This window comes from Galeopterus variegatus, unplaced genomic scaffold, assembly GCF_000696425.1.
Source record: "Galeopterus variegatus unplaced genomic scaffold, G_variegatus-3.0.2 Scaffold1704, whole genome shotgun sequence".
NCBI lineage: Eukaryota > Metazoa > Chordata > Mammalia > Dermoptera > Cynocephalidae > Galeopterus > Galeopterus variegatus.
In genome coordinates this window covers 127,443-142,223 of record NW_007727815.1, presented here as the reverse complement: position 1 = coordinate 142,223, position 14,781 = coordinate 127,443, and the positions used below count along the sequence as shown (strand labels likewise).

Here is a 14,781-nt window from a genome sequence, read left to right as displayed (position 1 = left end):
GGGAGAAGAGACTTGAGGGCCTGGCGGAAGAAGCATGAAGTGGGGTGAGAGGTGTGTCTCATCTATGGGCAGAGGAGGTGTTCCTGTCAGGGAGGAGGCAGAAAAGACATATCACTCCATCATTCCCCAGATCCCTGGCCCCTTCTGCCTTCTTAGAACGAGCTGGCTGCAATCTGTGAGGGGAGGGTGATAGTTCAGAGATGAGCACTTCTGGGAGGGACTGGATGACATGATGGGGGAGAAGAGACTTGAGGGCCTGGCGGAAGAAGCATGAAGTGGGGTGAGAGGTGTGTCTCACCTATGGGCAGAGGAGGTGTTCCTGTCAGGGAGGAGGCAGAAAAGACATATCACTCCATCATTCCCCAGATCCCTGGCCCCTTCTGCCTTCTTAGAACCGAAGACTTGAGTTTGTATGTGAGTTTCCGCCTTTGATCTTTTCTCCTCCCTCACTCAGGAAGTGCTCTCATCCCCTGGACTTTGATCAAAAAGAACAAGCTGTGGGGATGGGCAGTTCCAACATCTATGTGGCAAAAAGGTGGCTGCCAAAGAAAAGAGTTCTCTGGGCTGGCCCGTGGCTCACTCGGGAGAGTGTGGTGCTGATAACACCAAGGCCACGGGTTCGGATCCCATATAGGGATGGCCGGTTAGCTCACTGGGTGAGCGTGGTGCTGACAATACCAAGTCAAGGGTTAAGATCCCTCACTGGTCATCTTTTTAAAAACAAAACAAAACAAAAAAACAAAGAAAAGTGTTCTCTTAGTGGTGACAGGGGAAGGAAGTCTGTCTCTGGGTGGGGAGGTGTGAGAGTGAACAGCTCACCCCAGTTAGACCCCTGTTGGGTTTCATAGGAGCTGGCTGCTGAATGTAAGAGTGCAGGCTATCCTGGGACTTTGATCCCCTACAGATGTGACCTGTCAAGTGAGGAGGACATCCTTTCCATGTTCTCGGCTGTCCGCTCTCAGCACAATGGTGTGGACATCTGCATCAACAATGCCGGCTTGGCCCGGCCTGACACCCTGCTGTCAGGCAGCACCAGCGGCTGGAAGGACATGTTCAACGTAAGGGCTCCAGGCCTGGTGTGGGGGGCGGAGAGCGGGGAGCCAGGGCTTTGTGAACCAGAGGACTGCTGGGAATAGGACATCTAGGAAGGAAGAGGGAACTCTGGGTTCCCACCTGGGGCATCTTGACTCTCCCGTTGCTTCTTTCCCTGCTGGAGGGATAGTGAGTGGGTGAATGGCCACATCGTTTCAGCTCTTCTTTCCCTTGAACCCCCGGGGGTAGTTCTTAATTCTTGAGTGATTTCCTTGTGTTGGAAGAAAGATTAAATGTCTCCCACGTGTCAGCGCTGTGCTGGTGCTTAGGAACATGGTCTTATGGGAAGAAAAGGAACAGAAAGACAAGAGATGATGTTCTCACCCAGCCCCGCCAGTAACCATATGACTTCAGGCAGGTTAGTTGCCTTCTCTGAGCTTCAGTCTTGTCACATTTAACTGGAATGAACATACCTATATCATCAATATCTGGGGTCACGTACCTCAATGACCCCTGGGGCCGGGTCGTACATAAAGGAGTCAGGTGGGGCCTGCATTGCGAGGGAGAGCACAAGGCCACGTAAAGGGGCGGTGACTGCTCACATGCAGCCTAGATGCTGAATGGCAGCCCAGTGTGGCCAGATTTTATGGTTTCTTTGAGAAAAGTGGGGAGTCTATTTTTATGTGACACCCCATGTCCCTCATCCACTAAAATGTCAGCTCCACGAGGGCAAGGGTTTTTGTCTGTTTTATTCTCTGGTACAGCTCCAGCCTGTAAGCCATCCATAAATATTTATTGAATGAATGAAACTTTCTAATATATATTGGAAAGGGATTTAAAAAGTTTTAAAACCATGTACATGCCAAACACAGCCTTCAAGACACAGGTTTTCAATTTCTGGACTATATTATGGGGCGACAGTTGGGTGTCAAAGTGTTCTGAAAAGTTAAAAGCAGTATGTAAAGAGGATGCTTCTTTCCCCCCCACAATCCTTCTCACATTGGATAACAATAGATTTAGCACCTAATAGATGCTTGGGCCTGGAAATGAAGCAGTGAACAATGAAAATGAAGCTCTGCCCTCAGAGAGCCTCTGGGAGATCAGAGTCGTGGCCCTCATCTACAGCAAGTGGGCCTCTAAACCTGGACTTCAGTTGCCCATCTGTAAAATGAGTGACTTACATTAAATCCCTAAGGCCCCTTTCAACTTGAACGTTATCTAGGTCTATTAGGATCATCCTAGGAGGCATATTCTCCTCTCCTATCCCTGGCCCCTAGACCTAGGAGATTTACTCACGGGTCCCAGGGCATCCATTTCTCTTACTCCATCTGCCCACGGGAGCTAAGTTCTCTACTCCACAGACCCACATTGCTAAGAGGACAAGAAGTAGGGCTGAAAACGTCCCATGTCCTGGTACTCATCTCTTCCTACTGCCATGAATGCTGAGGCAGGTTCTCACTGAGAGTGTTCTGTTCCTGATGCCTGGCTCTGACACCTGATAAAGAGAAGCATCTAATCTCCTGGCTGATTCCCTTTCCTCCCAAGAGGAGAGACATGAGGACCTGCTGAAAGCTTTATCTCTGTTGTGCTTGTGGGTGAGGCCAAAGTGTGGGGCTGGGAAGGCGCTTTACAGCAGACACTTCTTCAGTCCTCTGTTCCACGAAGGCTTGGGATTTGGGGTCTCCTCTGCCAGAGGTAGTAGGAGTGGCTCTCTAAAGAGTCTCTGTGCCTAGTCTCCTTGATGGAACACAGGTTAAAGGAAGGTATAAAAGGAAGGAGGGACAGGCCTTCTCTGCTTGTAGTCTCAAGGAAGGGGATGGAAAAGGAGCAGAGAGTAACTAGGAAGGTGGGGAGAGGCTAGGGTCTGTGCTTGAAGAGAGAGATTTTAAAGCATTTTGGGAAGGATTTTAGACTATTTAGGAGGGAGTAGGGCTAGGGTCCCAGAGAAGAGGAGGGTAGGGTATTGCTGAGGAGATAGCCAAGACAGGGTCTCCTGGGTCACGAGTGGTTGTGAGGGGTTTCTGTTCCTCTTTGCCAGAACGTGGGGAGTCAGCCAGGAGAAGAGATACCTCTGCTGTCAACTGGGGGTGGCAGCTTTATGGGGGAGGGGCACCTAGTGAAGAAGACAAGGTGTCCTGGGTCTGTCTTTGGTCTCCATGAGAACCTGGACACTGTTTTGGAACTATACCCCCCACCACCTCCTCCCCGACTGCTCTGTGTCTCTATCACCTACGTAGTGGGCCCAAGCTGGAAACACCCCATTGTCCTCCCTGACCTGCAGGTGAACGGTGTCCTGGGTCTGTCTTTGGTCTCCATGAGAACCTGGACACTGTTTTGGAACTATACCCCACACCACCTCCTCCCCGGCTGCTCTGTGTCTCTATCACCTACGTAGTGGGCCCAAGCTGGAAACACCCCATTGTCCTCCCTGACCTGCAGGTGAACGTGCTGGCCCTCAGCATCTGCACACGGGAAGCCTACCAGTCCATGAAGGAGCGGAATGTGGACGATGGACACATCATTAACATCAACAGGTGAGGGTGGCTGGCCATGGGTAGAGCTCAGGTCACCACTCAACCTCCAGGCTGGGTGATATGCTGCAGCTCACTTGACCTCTTTAAACCTCAGTTTCCTTGGTGGTGAAATAGGGATGTAATACCTGTTTTATACCCAAATGGCACGATTATGGTGAGGGAAAGAATAATGTTGCCAAATGCCAGCCCTTGGTTGGCTGGAATGGGCAGCTCAGCCCCTTCACTCTGCACCTGAGGCCTGGGGCCTGTTCCGGAACTGAGCATCTCTATTCCTCAGGCCTTGGGATGAACCTTACCTCATGGCACAAAGAAAGACTACACATGCGCTGCCATCAGGGAGCCCCAGTCTGAGAGATATGGCCTCTGCTTGCCCCCAGAGATCTCCCAGTAGAACTGTATCAGTAAACACAAATAAAATGGAGAGATTTTTGATATCCTGCATGACCAGGAGAATGTATTCAGAATGTATTCTCTGGTCAGTGTAGGGATGTCTTCTAGGAGAAGGAGGGTTTTCAGGAGTTGCTTGAATAACAGGCTATATTAGTGGGCTGTGGGGTGGCCAGGAGAGGTCACTTCAGAAGGTGTCCCTGTGGGCACCTGGGTCGTGGGGTTGACCAGTACTGCAGGGGGAACTGCCTGTCTCTGTGGAGCTTCATTTTCTCTTCTTTCCCCTTCTCTCCCTCACACAGCATGGCTGGCCACCGAGTGTCACCCAATTCGGTGGTTCATTTCTATAGCGCAACCAAGTATGCTGTCAGTGCGTTGACAGAGGGACTGAGGCAAGAGCTTCGGGAGGCTCAGACCCACATCCGAGCCACGGTGAGGGTGTGGCCTAGCCCTGGCAGGGATGGGGTGGGCACAGGCCCTCCGTGTCCACACATACTGCCCAGGAAGCCCATGCCCAGGGTGTGCTGCTTAGAGCTCCTGGGAGTGGACTGGGTACAGAAGTCCTGCTGCTCCTCACGCGGCCTGCACCATCCTTCAGTTTCCTTCTTTCACTGATCCAGAAGCCAATGTCCAGACTTAGACTTTGAGGTAGGAGGGGGCTGGGCCAAGGGGAATACAGTGGGGTGAGACTAAGGGAAAGCAAGGAATTATGGGAAACCAGGTGCACAATGGCTAGAAACCAAGACTCTGGGCTCTCCCTTGAAGGCCATGTGATCATGGGCAAGTCACTGAACCTCTCCAAGCCTCAGTCTTCTCATTTGTAAAATAGAGATGATGATACCTATCTGGTTATGAGGTTTTAAGGGACATCACCATTTACTAAAACATTTGCTTGACATATAGGAAGAGCTCTGTAGATGGTAGGGGTCACTGTGATAATTGCCAGTGGAAGCTTTGGAGGGAGAAGGCAGTTGCAGGACATTGGGCAGCTGTCACTGTGAAGCCGGGTCCTGTGGCCGCACCCCCCACCTCCCCAGGGCCTGGTAAAACTCAGCCCCTGAGCAGACCCTCTCTGTTGGCCCAGTGCATCTCTCCGGGCGTGGTGGAGACACAATTCGCCTTCAAACTCCTCAACAATGACCCTGAGAAGGCAGCTGCCACCTATGAACACATGAAGGTGGGGCCTCCCTCTGGGCCTGGTGAAGCCACTCACTCCCTAAATGAAGGCAGAGGGAACCCTGGCCTTCAGACTCCACCCTTCTAGCCAGCTTGTTGCCCCTCCTGGAGGGTTGGGGTGGGAATGTGGATGCTGGAGAGGGCCTCAGTGGTGGGAGGGAACTTGGGTTCATTCTGTTCTTATCTCAACCCTTTCCCCTGGTGCTCTCAGTGTCTCAAACCTGAGGATGTGGCTGAGGCTGTCATCTACGTCCTCAGCACTCCCCCACATGTCCAGGTGAGTCTGGCCTTGACTGTCCACCCCCTGGAGGAGCCTGACCACTCCCAAAGGAGGGAAGCAGGGAGGCCCAAGGGGTGAGAAGAGTGTTCTGGCTGCTTCAAGCCTTGTGCCTTCTGCAGATTGGAGACATCCAGATGAGGCCCACGGAGCAGGTGACCTAGTGTCCTGTGGGGAGCTCCTCCTTCCCTCCCCACCCCTCACGGCTTGGCTCCTGCCTCTGGATTTTAGGTGTTGCTTTCTGGACCCCTGGATCCCACTTCCTGTCCCCACTTCCATCAGGGGCTAGAAAATTTGAGGTTTTTATATCATCTTGTGAAATTGTTTCCATTGCAAATGTGAAAAGTGGGCTGGGGAGATGAGGTGGTGTCCCTGTTGTTTTACCTGTTAACTTGTTCTTGGGCTCCTTGGCCTTTGTCTGCTGTCCTCAATCTCTTCCCTTTGACCTGGAAAACGGGCTATGGCCCAAAGTGGGGCTTCCCCTGTCTTCTTGCACTTCAGCCTCTACCCCTCTGGGCTGGTGTGCAGAGAGAGGCTCTCACCTTACATCTAAATGGTTATCCAAGGCTCCAGGCTTCGTCCTTTCCCTTCCCCACTGCCCCCACCCCTCTTGTCTTCTTCCTTCTTCTCAGCTCTCCAGCCCAATCTTGTTTCTTGGCCCCTGATTGGGTCATCACTCCTCTCTGACTGTGGCAGCAGAATACCAGGGCCTGGCTTCCAGTGGATTTCACTGTGATCATTAAAAAAGAAAAATAACAACCAACCTATGCTGGCTTCAGGAGTTTCTTTCAGTTCTTCCCCCTTCTCTGTGGTCAGGGTAGTTGTATCTCAGAATTTCTTCCAGGTGAGTGAGAAGATGGTTGTATTAGGGGCATCACTCCTGGAATGAGGATTACCTTAGGTAGCTGCAGTGGGTTTGTATTGGATCTGGAAAATGGGTAGCAGTTTGCCAAAGACAAAGAGGAGACGAACAGGGTGTGCAAGTCTGGGAGGCCCGGAAGAGCCTGCAACGTTGTGTGAACAGCACAGAACTTAGTGCAGGAGTTAGATGAGGCTGAAAAGGTAGCTCCTGCCTGGATAGGGGTCTGGGTGCTGAGCAAAGCCATTATCTGTGGGCGAAGGGAACTAGTTAGCTTCCCTTCAGCAGGGACAGGATCTGCTCAGAGCTGTCACTTAAGAAGGGCATCAGCGCCCACAGAATAGGAAGTTGTGGGAGTCCAGCTGCCCGGTGATGAGGATCTAACAAGCTTCTGGGGAAAATCACCAGCATCTGGATGTGGGGAGGGAGGCACCAAGACCGACATGGTTGAACAGGAAGGCCAACCCGTCCCCTTAAAGTGCCCTTTGCTTGTGCGTGGCTGAATGCACTGGATGCAGCCAATAGCAGAGTCAGCTCAGCTTCTAGCAGACTCCCAGACCGCCGCGGTGCAGTGGAGATCGCCGCTCAGCCAGCCCTGCAGGAGGCGCTGTGGGGACGGCCGGGCATGCGCGGTGCGTCTCCGGGCGGGGGGCGGGGCCGCTCGAACCCGGAAGTGGAGAAGCCCGCGTGGGAGCTCTGAGGGTCGGTAGCGGCTCGGCTGTCGCGTACTGGGTAGTCTGCGAGCGTAGAGTCAGGGGGGTTCGTTCCTGTCTGAGGGGGCGGAGTCGGGGCAGCTGTCGGGTTCCCTTCACTGAGTTGGGGGCCTGGGAGCGGGGTTGACACAGGAGGGAGCATCGAGTCCCCAACGCAGCCAGTGCCATGGGACTGCTCTCGACTGTCAGGAGCGCGACCTGGTGTTGCTCTGGTCGCCTTGTTACCCGTCACTTCTCCCAAGCGGCGCGGCGTGGGGAGCGGCCTGGCGGGGAGGAGCTACGCCTCCTGCGGTTGGATGACCTGGCACCGACCCCGCGGCTGGAACTTCTATTTGGACTGTCCCCGTGTCTTCTGGCTCTGCGGGCCTCTCGCCGCCGGGTGTCCCGGCTGCTGCTCCAGGCCGGCAAGGCCGGGCTGCAGGGGGAGCGGGCCAAGCTGCTACAGGAGGCTGAGGCGCGGGACATCCCAGTTCTGCGGCCCAGAAGGCGGAAGCTGGACGCCCTGTGCGGCTACCAGGTCCACCAGGGCGTTTGCATGGAGGTGAACCCGCTGCGGCCCCGGCCTTGGACGGAGGCCGGGGAGGCGAACCCAGGCGACGACCCCCAGCAGCTGTGGCTTGTCCTTGAGGAGCTCCAGGATCCCCGGAATCTTGGAGCTGTACTGCGCTCCGCTCACTTCCTTGGAGTGGATAAGGTCATCACCAGCCAGAGAAACAGGCACGGATGTCCCTTATTCCCCATGTTCCCCAACCTCGAGTTCCTAAGCACCTTGGCCCTTGGGTGATCCCTCAGCCAGGCCTCCGCATCGCCAGAACTCACCCCTAACTTGAGCCTGGGGAGGGTAGGGCGCCGAGCTTGAGATTGCCCAGCCTAATGTGGGGACTGGGGAAACTTTGCAGCTGCCCGCTTACTCCAGTAGTCAGCAAGGCCAGCGCAGGGGCTATGGAGGTGATGGACGTGTTCTCCACTGATGACCTGGCCGGTTTTCTGCAGGTAATGAGGGGTGAGAAATGAGCTTAGCTCAGCCTCTTCAAGGGCACTCAGCCAGTACCTGATGGGAGAACGGGAGACAAGGGGTCATGTTGGCATCACTTCCTAGGGCCTTCTGAAACCTTCTGTGGAGGGGAGGGTCTCGGAGTTTTTAAAATCACAAATGGACCACTATCAGAAGTGAGGGACAGCGTTCCCTTTACTGCAGTCCTTCCCCTGGCCCCTTCTGTAAATCTGTCTCAGTGTCTCATTGTCTACTGAGTAGGTCTTCAGTAAATGCTTGTTGCTCAGCTGTGGGGAGCTGGTGGACAGGAGGCCTGGGTTTCTCGAGTAAGGGGCACAGCTTAAAGGATCTTTGAACAAGGAGACCTGCATGCCTTTGATATTTAAGAAACCCCCCCTCCGGGTTTGTGCGTGTCTTCAGCTGTGCTTTTCCTGATGGACACAAGGGGGCAGTATTGCCCCGCATTTGGCAGCTCCTCTTACTGTCCCCCTGCTCTGGGTGGTGAGAAATTCTTCTTTGAGAAGAAGGGGAAGGGCTGTGGGATGTGTCTAGAACAACGCTGTCCAATAAAAATATAATGCCAGACACATTTGTAATTTCAGATTTCCTAGTAACTACATCGAAAAGTAAAAAGAGGCTGGCTGGTTAGCTCAGTTGGTTAGAGCACAGCCTTATAACACCAAGGTCATGGGTTCTGATCCGTATACCGGCCAGCCGCAAAAAAATAAAAATAAAAAAGGAAGAAACAGGTGAAATTAATTTTAATAATTTATTTTACCCAGTATATCCAAAATATTACTTCAGTGTGTAATCATTTAAGTTATTATTAATGAAATAATTTACATTCCTTCAAAATCTTTTGTTTTTTGTTTTTGGCAGCTGGCCGATATAGGGATCTGAACCTGTGACCTTCGTGTTACAAGACTGTGTTCTAACCAACTGAGCTAACCGCCTAGCCCTTCCTTTTAAAAATTTACATGCAGCACATCTCAGTTTGGACTAGCCACAGTTCAGTTGCTTAATAGCCACATGTAGTAGTGCCTGCTATATTGAACATGTCTTAGCGACTTGTCTAGAAGCATTATCTGGCTTTACGTTCTTACAGGGAGCCCCTTTCAGAGGAACTCTGGCGAAGTCTGATAGGGAATAGGGTTACCTCTCCTCACTTCCAGCCCCTGAACATGTAGCTCCTGAAAAAACAAAAACGCTGCAGAGCACTTACTTAAGCTTAAGTGCTTACTTACTTACTTAAGTCGTCACATCTGCCTACTCCCATCAGTGTCTGGGCCCACGGAGTCTGTCTTCCCTCCTGTTACTGCGGAAGAACTGGAGATGCCCCCAGGCAGAGGCCATCACTGGACCACATCCTTTCCTGCCTACTCAGGCACTGCTCTAGCAATTTTCCTCCTCTCTCATATCAATCTTTCCCTTTCGCTTTCATCAGCACGCAACTGGAGATGCCCCCAGGCAGAGGCCATCACTGGACCACATCCTTTCCTGCCTACTCAGGCGCTGCTCTAGCAATTTTCCTCCTCTCTCATATCAATCTTTCCCTTTCGCTTTCATCAGCACGCAAACAAACATTCGCCTCCCATTCTCTGTTGATCTTGCAACAGTCAGAACCTCACTCCCACACTGACCCAAGGCCCTGGCCAAGATCACCAGTGGCTTCCATAGTGCTGCATCCAAGGGTCAGTTCTCAGTCTTCTACTGACTTGACCCGGCTGCAGCATCTGGCACAGATGACCACTCCTTCCTCCTTGAAACACTCCTCACCTCATTTTCCTCCCGCTTCACTGTCCACTCTCTCTTTGGAGTTGTCTCTGGTGATTCTCCTCAACCCCCTGACCTCCACGCATTAGTGTTTGCTGGGTCTCAGTTCTTGGATCTCTTTTCTCTGTAAGTTCATTTCTTGTTGGTCTCATCTAGTCTAATGGCTTTAAATATCATCTATGTTGAAATACCTCCCAAATGTATATTACAGCCTGGATCTTGCTCCTGAATTCCAGATTCACTCATCTAGTTGCCTATGCAAGAGCCCTTTTTTGCTGTTTAATGGGCTTTTCAAACAATGTTCTGAAACTGAGCACCTGTTCCTTCTGGAGGCTTACCCACCTTAATCAATGGTAACTCCATCCCTTTGGTTGTTCAGGCCAAAAACCTTGGCGTCACCCTTGATTCTTCCTGCTCTCACACCCATGTCCCACCTGTCACCAAATCCCTTCAGCTTTAGCTTGAAGTTATTTCCATATTCTCACCATTTCTCACCATCTCCATTCCTACCACTCTGGTCCAAGCCATCATCATCTCTTAACTGTGTTATTGCAGAAACCTCCTAACTGGTTTCCTTGCTTCTGCTATTGACTCTCGGCACAGCAGGCAGAGTGATTCTATTGAAACATAAGTCAAACATAAGTTTCTATTGAAACATAAGGGCTGGCTGGTTAGCTTAGCAGGGTAGAGCATGGTGCTGATAACACCAAGGTCCAGGGTTTGGTCTCCATACTGGCCAGCTCCCAAAACAAAAACAAAAAAACATAAGTCAGACCATGTTAGTTCTGTCCTCAAAATCTTTCAAAGCCTTTGCATCTCTCTTAGACTAAAACCCAAAGTCCTTCCAGTGGCCTTTGATGTCCTACCTTATGTGGCCACTGTTCCCTCTCCTGTCTCCTCATGACTCCTTTTCCACTGCCACCTTACTGTTCCTCAAACAGGCCAGGTAAACATCAACTTTAGATCTTTGTGTTTGCTAATCTCTCTGCCTAGAATATTCTCCCAGATGTCTGCACAGTGCTCCTTCATCTCCATTAAGTCTGCTCTCAAATGTCCTTCAGTGAGGCCTTCCCCAACAACCCTTCCTCAGGGCTGGGATTTTGGTCTTGTTTTGTTCCCTGCCCTATCCCCAGTGCCTAGAATGGAACCTGGCCCATTCTAGGTGCTTAATTACTATTGACTAAATTGAGTGGATCAGCAAGTGAATTAATAAGCATGGGTAAGGCTGGGCTCTTCTGTGTCCAAGGCTCTGATGAAGATTTGGTGAGCTAGAACAAGCTTTCTGTTTCCCCCTTTCAGGCCAAAGCCCGGCAGGGCTGGCTTGTGGCAGGCACGGTGGGCTGCTCGGAGCCTGAGCTTTTCCAGTCCTCTGAGATCCCCATCAATAGCTGCTTGGAGTTCCTCTGGGACCGGCCTACTCTTCTCGTGCTGGGTAGGTAGATGTCCCTGCTTTTCTGTGCTCAGATGTACATTTCCTGAGCCGCTTGGGGGTCCAGCTAGGGCACCCTAACCCTCTGTCCCTGCCCTGCAGGGAACGAGGGTGCTGGTCTGTCCCGGGAGGTGCAGGCCTCCTGCCAGCTTCTCCTTACCATCCTGCCCGGGCGCCAGCTGCCTCCTGGACTTGAGTCCTTGAATGTCTCTGTGGCTGCAGGTGAGTCTACTCCCCCTTCCCTTTCTTCTCGCCCTCTAAGCACATAGGGGCAGCTTTTCTTTAGTCTCATTTACTGGCTATTTCATCCTAAACAAGTTACTCCCTGTGCCTCAATTGCCTTATGTGTAAAATGGGCAAAATATGCCCTTTTGAGGATGAAATGAGGGAGTGCCTGGCACATGTCAAGGGCCCATACATGGTCCTTCCTCTGCTCCTTTCTCTTCCCCTTGTCCTTTTGTCTGTCTGTGCAGGAATTCTTCTTCACTCCATTTGCAGCCAGAGGAAGGGTTTCCCTGCAGAGGGGGAGAGAAGACAGCTTCTCCAAGACCCCCAAGAACCCTCATCTGTGTCTGAAGGACTGAGTGGCTCGGCACCCAGGACTGTCTTCAAGATCAGACAAAAAGAGGCAAAATGGGGACTGACCTGGACTGCGAGACATGCATGTGCTGGAGCCAGGGGACGGGCTGCTCATACGTCACAGGCTGCAGTGTGTCAGAGTCTGCCTGAGTGTGTACCTGAGCCCCTGTTTATTGACCACAGTCTTGGGGGGCCAGGGACTTTGTGGTAGACACCAAAGTAAGCTCAGTTTTCTGTTTTGATGTTGGACTTGCAGTTGGAGGTGGTAGTTTGTTAGTTGCCAGCATGAGCTAGGATGGGGGGTGTCTGTTCTGCAAGGCCTTCGTGGGGAGACGGGGCAAATCCAGGCTCCAATCCCTCCCACTGTGGGCCTTGAGCACATGTCCTTATCTTTACATGCCTCGGGACCCCAGTCTGCACCTACCTCAGAGGGTTGTTGTGAGGATCAAATAAAACGGGATATTCTGTCCAATTCCTCCATTAGATGGCAGCCTCGCTCTTTGGTCTAGTCTTCGGTCGCAGCCACCTCGGGGAGACTCTTGGCTGCAGCCCCCATGAGAGGCGAGGGAAGATTAGCAAGCGCCTCCCATCCTAGGGGTACCCCCCCCACCGGTTACTAGGCAGTCAATCCATATCGATGGAAGGAACCAACCAGCCAAAGCCCTCCATTCGAGTCTGTGAGGTGGAGAGGACAGGATCGCTGTGTACTGCACAACCCAGCAGATTTGCTACCCCTCCCCCAGGGTCCCACAAATGGAGCAGAAGCCCCCAGTGGAAGTAAGGTAGAACAGTGGTTCTCAGCCTCGGCTGTACATTGGAACCACCTGACAAGTTTAAAAACAGGAATCCCAACACTGACACAGCGTCTGACATAATGGGGCTGGGTGCGACCTGAGCACCAGGATTTTTAAAGTTCGACAGATGGGTCTATGTGCAGCCAAGGCTGGGAGCCACTGGTGCACATTTCTCCCCCTTGGCACTATTGACATTTGGGCCGGGTAATTCTTTGCTGTGAGAGCTGTCCCAATAGCACACCCCCACCCCCACCCCCGTCCCAGTTATGAAACCAAAAATGTCTCCAGACATTGCTGAATGTCTCCTGGAGGACAAACTCATCCCTGGGTGGGAACCACTACCTGGGATCATGGATTTGGAGGACAGCAACCTGTAAATTGTAATCCTGATCACTGTGTAGCCTTGGGCAAGTTCCTTACCCACCTGAGCCTCAGTTCCTTCCTTGGTGAAAGAAGAATTATCCTACCTTCCTGGATTGCTGGAAGATATAGGGGGCAATGGGAACTCGGTGCCTTGGACGTAGTAACCGCTCAACATGGTACCCCCTCCTTTTCTCTGGAATCTATGTGGAATGGATTTATCTGGGAATTCTAATGGTGATGCCAACTTAGAACATTTGAAGTTGTTTAAAAAGGGCCTAATATCTCTTTAAAGTCAAGGTTTTTCTTCTCAAGAAAGAGGACAAAACCCCTTTATAAACTGATCACCACCAGCATCTGTCCCCCTTGAGCTTTCGGCTGCCACAGAGGCCCTGACCTCTGCTGCCACGGGCCAGCCCTCACCACACTGTGCTGCCTCCCTGTCCCTGCTGTACTCTTGGCCAGGAGCCTAGTGTAGGGGTTTTTAACCTTAGAAGCATGGGATCAGGGACGGGGACAGCTTTAATATGCCCAGAGGCACCAGACCAATTAAATCAGAATCTCTAGGGAAGAAGCCAGGTATCAGTATTTCTTAAAGCTCCCCAGTTGATACTGTGTGGTAGGTTCAAGAATCATTGGCCTTCAAGCCACGTCCAAGGAACTGCTTCACATTCTCATCAAGAAGCATGCTCACGCCTGTGCTTTTGAGCTCATGCCTGAAAGTTTGGGCTATGGTGACATTTCATCTGTCCCTAAGGTTCTTCGGAAGATGCTGGTTCCAACCATGGCCCCATGGGTTCCTGCCTAGATGGCTTCTCAGTCTACTCATCTGTAAAATGGGGATAGTGCCATTAATACTGGCTCTATCTACCCCCATCCTAACAGGGAAGTTATGAAATGAGAGAACATCTGTAAAAAATGTTCTGTAAACAAAGGACCATGCACCTCAGGACTAGCACATGATAATACAAACCTTGACGTGATGTTTAATTTTAAGTATCAATTTGACCAGGCCATGGGGTGACTAGGTATTTGTTCAAAGATTATTCTGGATGTTTCCATGGCAGTGTTTTGGAAGAGATTTTAATCAGTAGACTGAGTAACACAGATTGCCCTTCCTAATGCGCATGGGCCTCATCCAATCAGTTAAGGGCCGACCAAAAGACCAAAAGGCCGACCTTCCTCTGCGTAGAGAGTTCTTCCTGTCTTCAGACTCAAACTGAACCATCGGCTCTCCTGTGTCTCCAGTTTGCTGACTGACCTTGTGGATCTTGGGACTTGTCACCTCCACAGTTGCATGAGCCAAATTCCTTACAATAAGTCTCTTCACACACACTCACCCTACTGGTTCTGTTTCCCTGGAGGACGCTAATATACATGATGAGGATGAATGCAGGTTTTCCAGCGCCCCCTCCATGTGGGGGTATGGAATTGAGCTCTGCTGTCTTGGACCAAGCCCAGCCCAGCATGGGACCTAGAAATTGGGGTAGAGGATACTCAGGGTGCAGAGCCCTTCTGCCCACAGGCTCCTCCATGGTGACTGGAACCCTATCTAACCTGTTCCAGGCATGCTGTTCACCAGCTTTCTGGCTTGCAGTGGTCTGGGCTTGTGTCCAGGCACAGGGGGCTGCTCCCTGCTTCACCCCCTGGGCAGCAGACTGGCTGGCCTCTGGGAAAACAGGTTCACTTGAACCAAAGGGAATCGAGGCTGTAAAGTGTCTGCCATGCACCCACAATGTGTAGTTATGTCACACACACACAGGCAGTCCCAAGACAAAGAGGAGGGACCTGAGGTCCTGAGGACGAAGAGGTTGAAGGGTGATTCCCCATTGATTGGCCTCTGGTACCCAGCACAGTGCCGGACACGTAGAGGC

At 51.8% G+C, this 14,781-nt stretch overlaps 2 protein-coding genes across 4 annotated transcripts in view; both read left to right on the top strand.

The window, feature by feature from the left end:
• Positions 1-5,653, top strand: part of DHRS11 (dehydrogenase/reductase (SDR family) member 11) — a 9,721-nt gene extending 4,068 nt beyond the window's left edge. The window contains exons 2-7 of one of the 3 annotated variants that reach the window (XM_008578505.1): positions 849-1,058; positions 3,472-3,566; positions 4,256-4,385; positions 5,038-5,130; positions 5,341-5,406; positions 5,529-5,653. In XM_008578505.1, coding sequence (XP_008576727.1) covers positions 849-1,058; positions 3,472-3,566; positions 4,256-4,385; positions 5,038-5,130; positions 5,341-5,406; positions 5,529-5,570 — 636 coding nt within the window. In that variant the 3' untranslated portion in view covers positions 5,571-5,653. Of the gene's footprint in view, positions 1-848; positions 1,059-3,471; positions 3,567-3,843; positions 4,108-4,255; positions 4,386-5,037; positions 5,131-5,340; positions 5,407-5,528 lie in introns of those variants that run through there. The other 2 variants (XM_008578506.1, XM_008578507.1) reach the window with 2 other exon arrangements.
• Positions 5,654-7,144: 1,491 nt separating this feature from the next.
• On the top strand, positions 7,145-12,236 carry MRM1 (mitochondrial rRNA methyltransferase 1 homolog (S. cerevisiae)). The gene is given in 6 exon segments (XM_008578503.1): positions 7,145-7,695; positions 7,878-7,971; positions 11,045-11,177; positions 11,277-11,396; positions 11,648-11,759; positions 11,761-12,236. Coding segments are annotated over 6 exon segments (1,068 nt in total). The 3' UTR covers positions 11,819-12,236.
• The last annotated feature ends 2,545 nt before the right edge of the window (positions 12,237-14,781 follow it).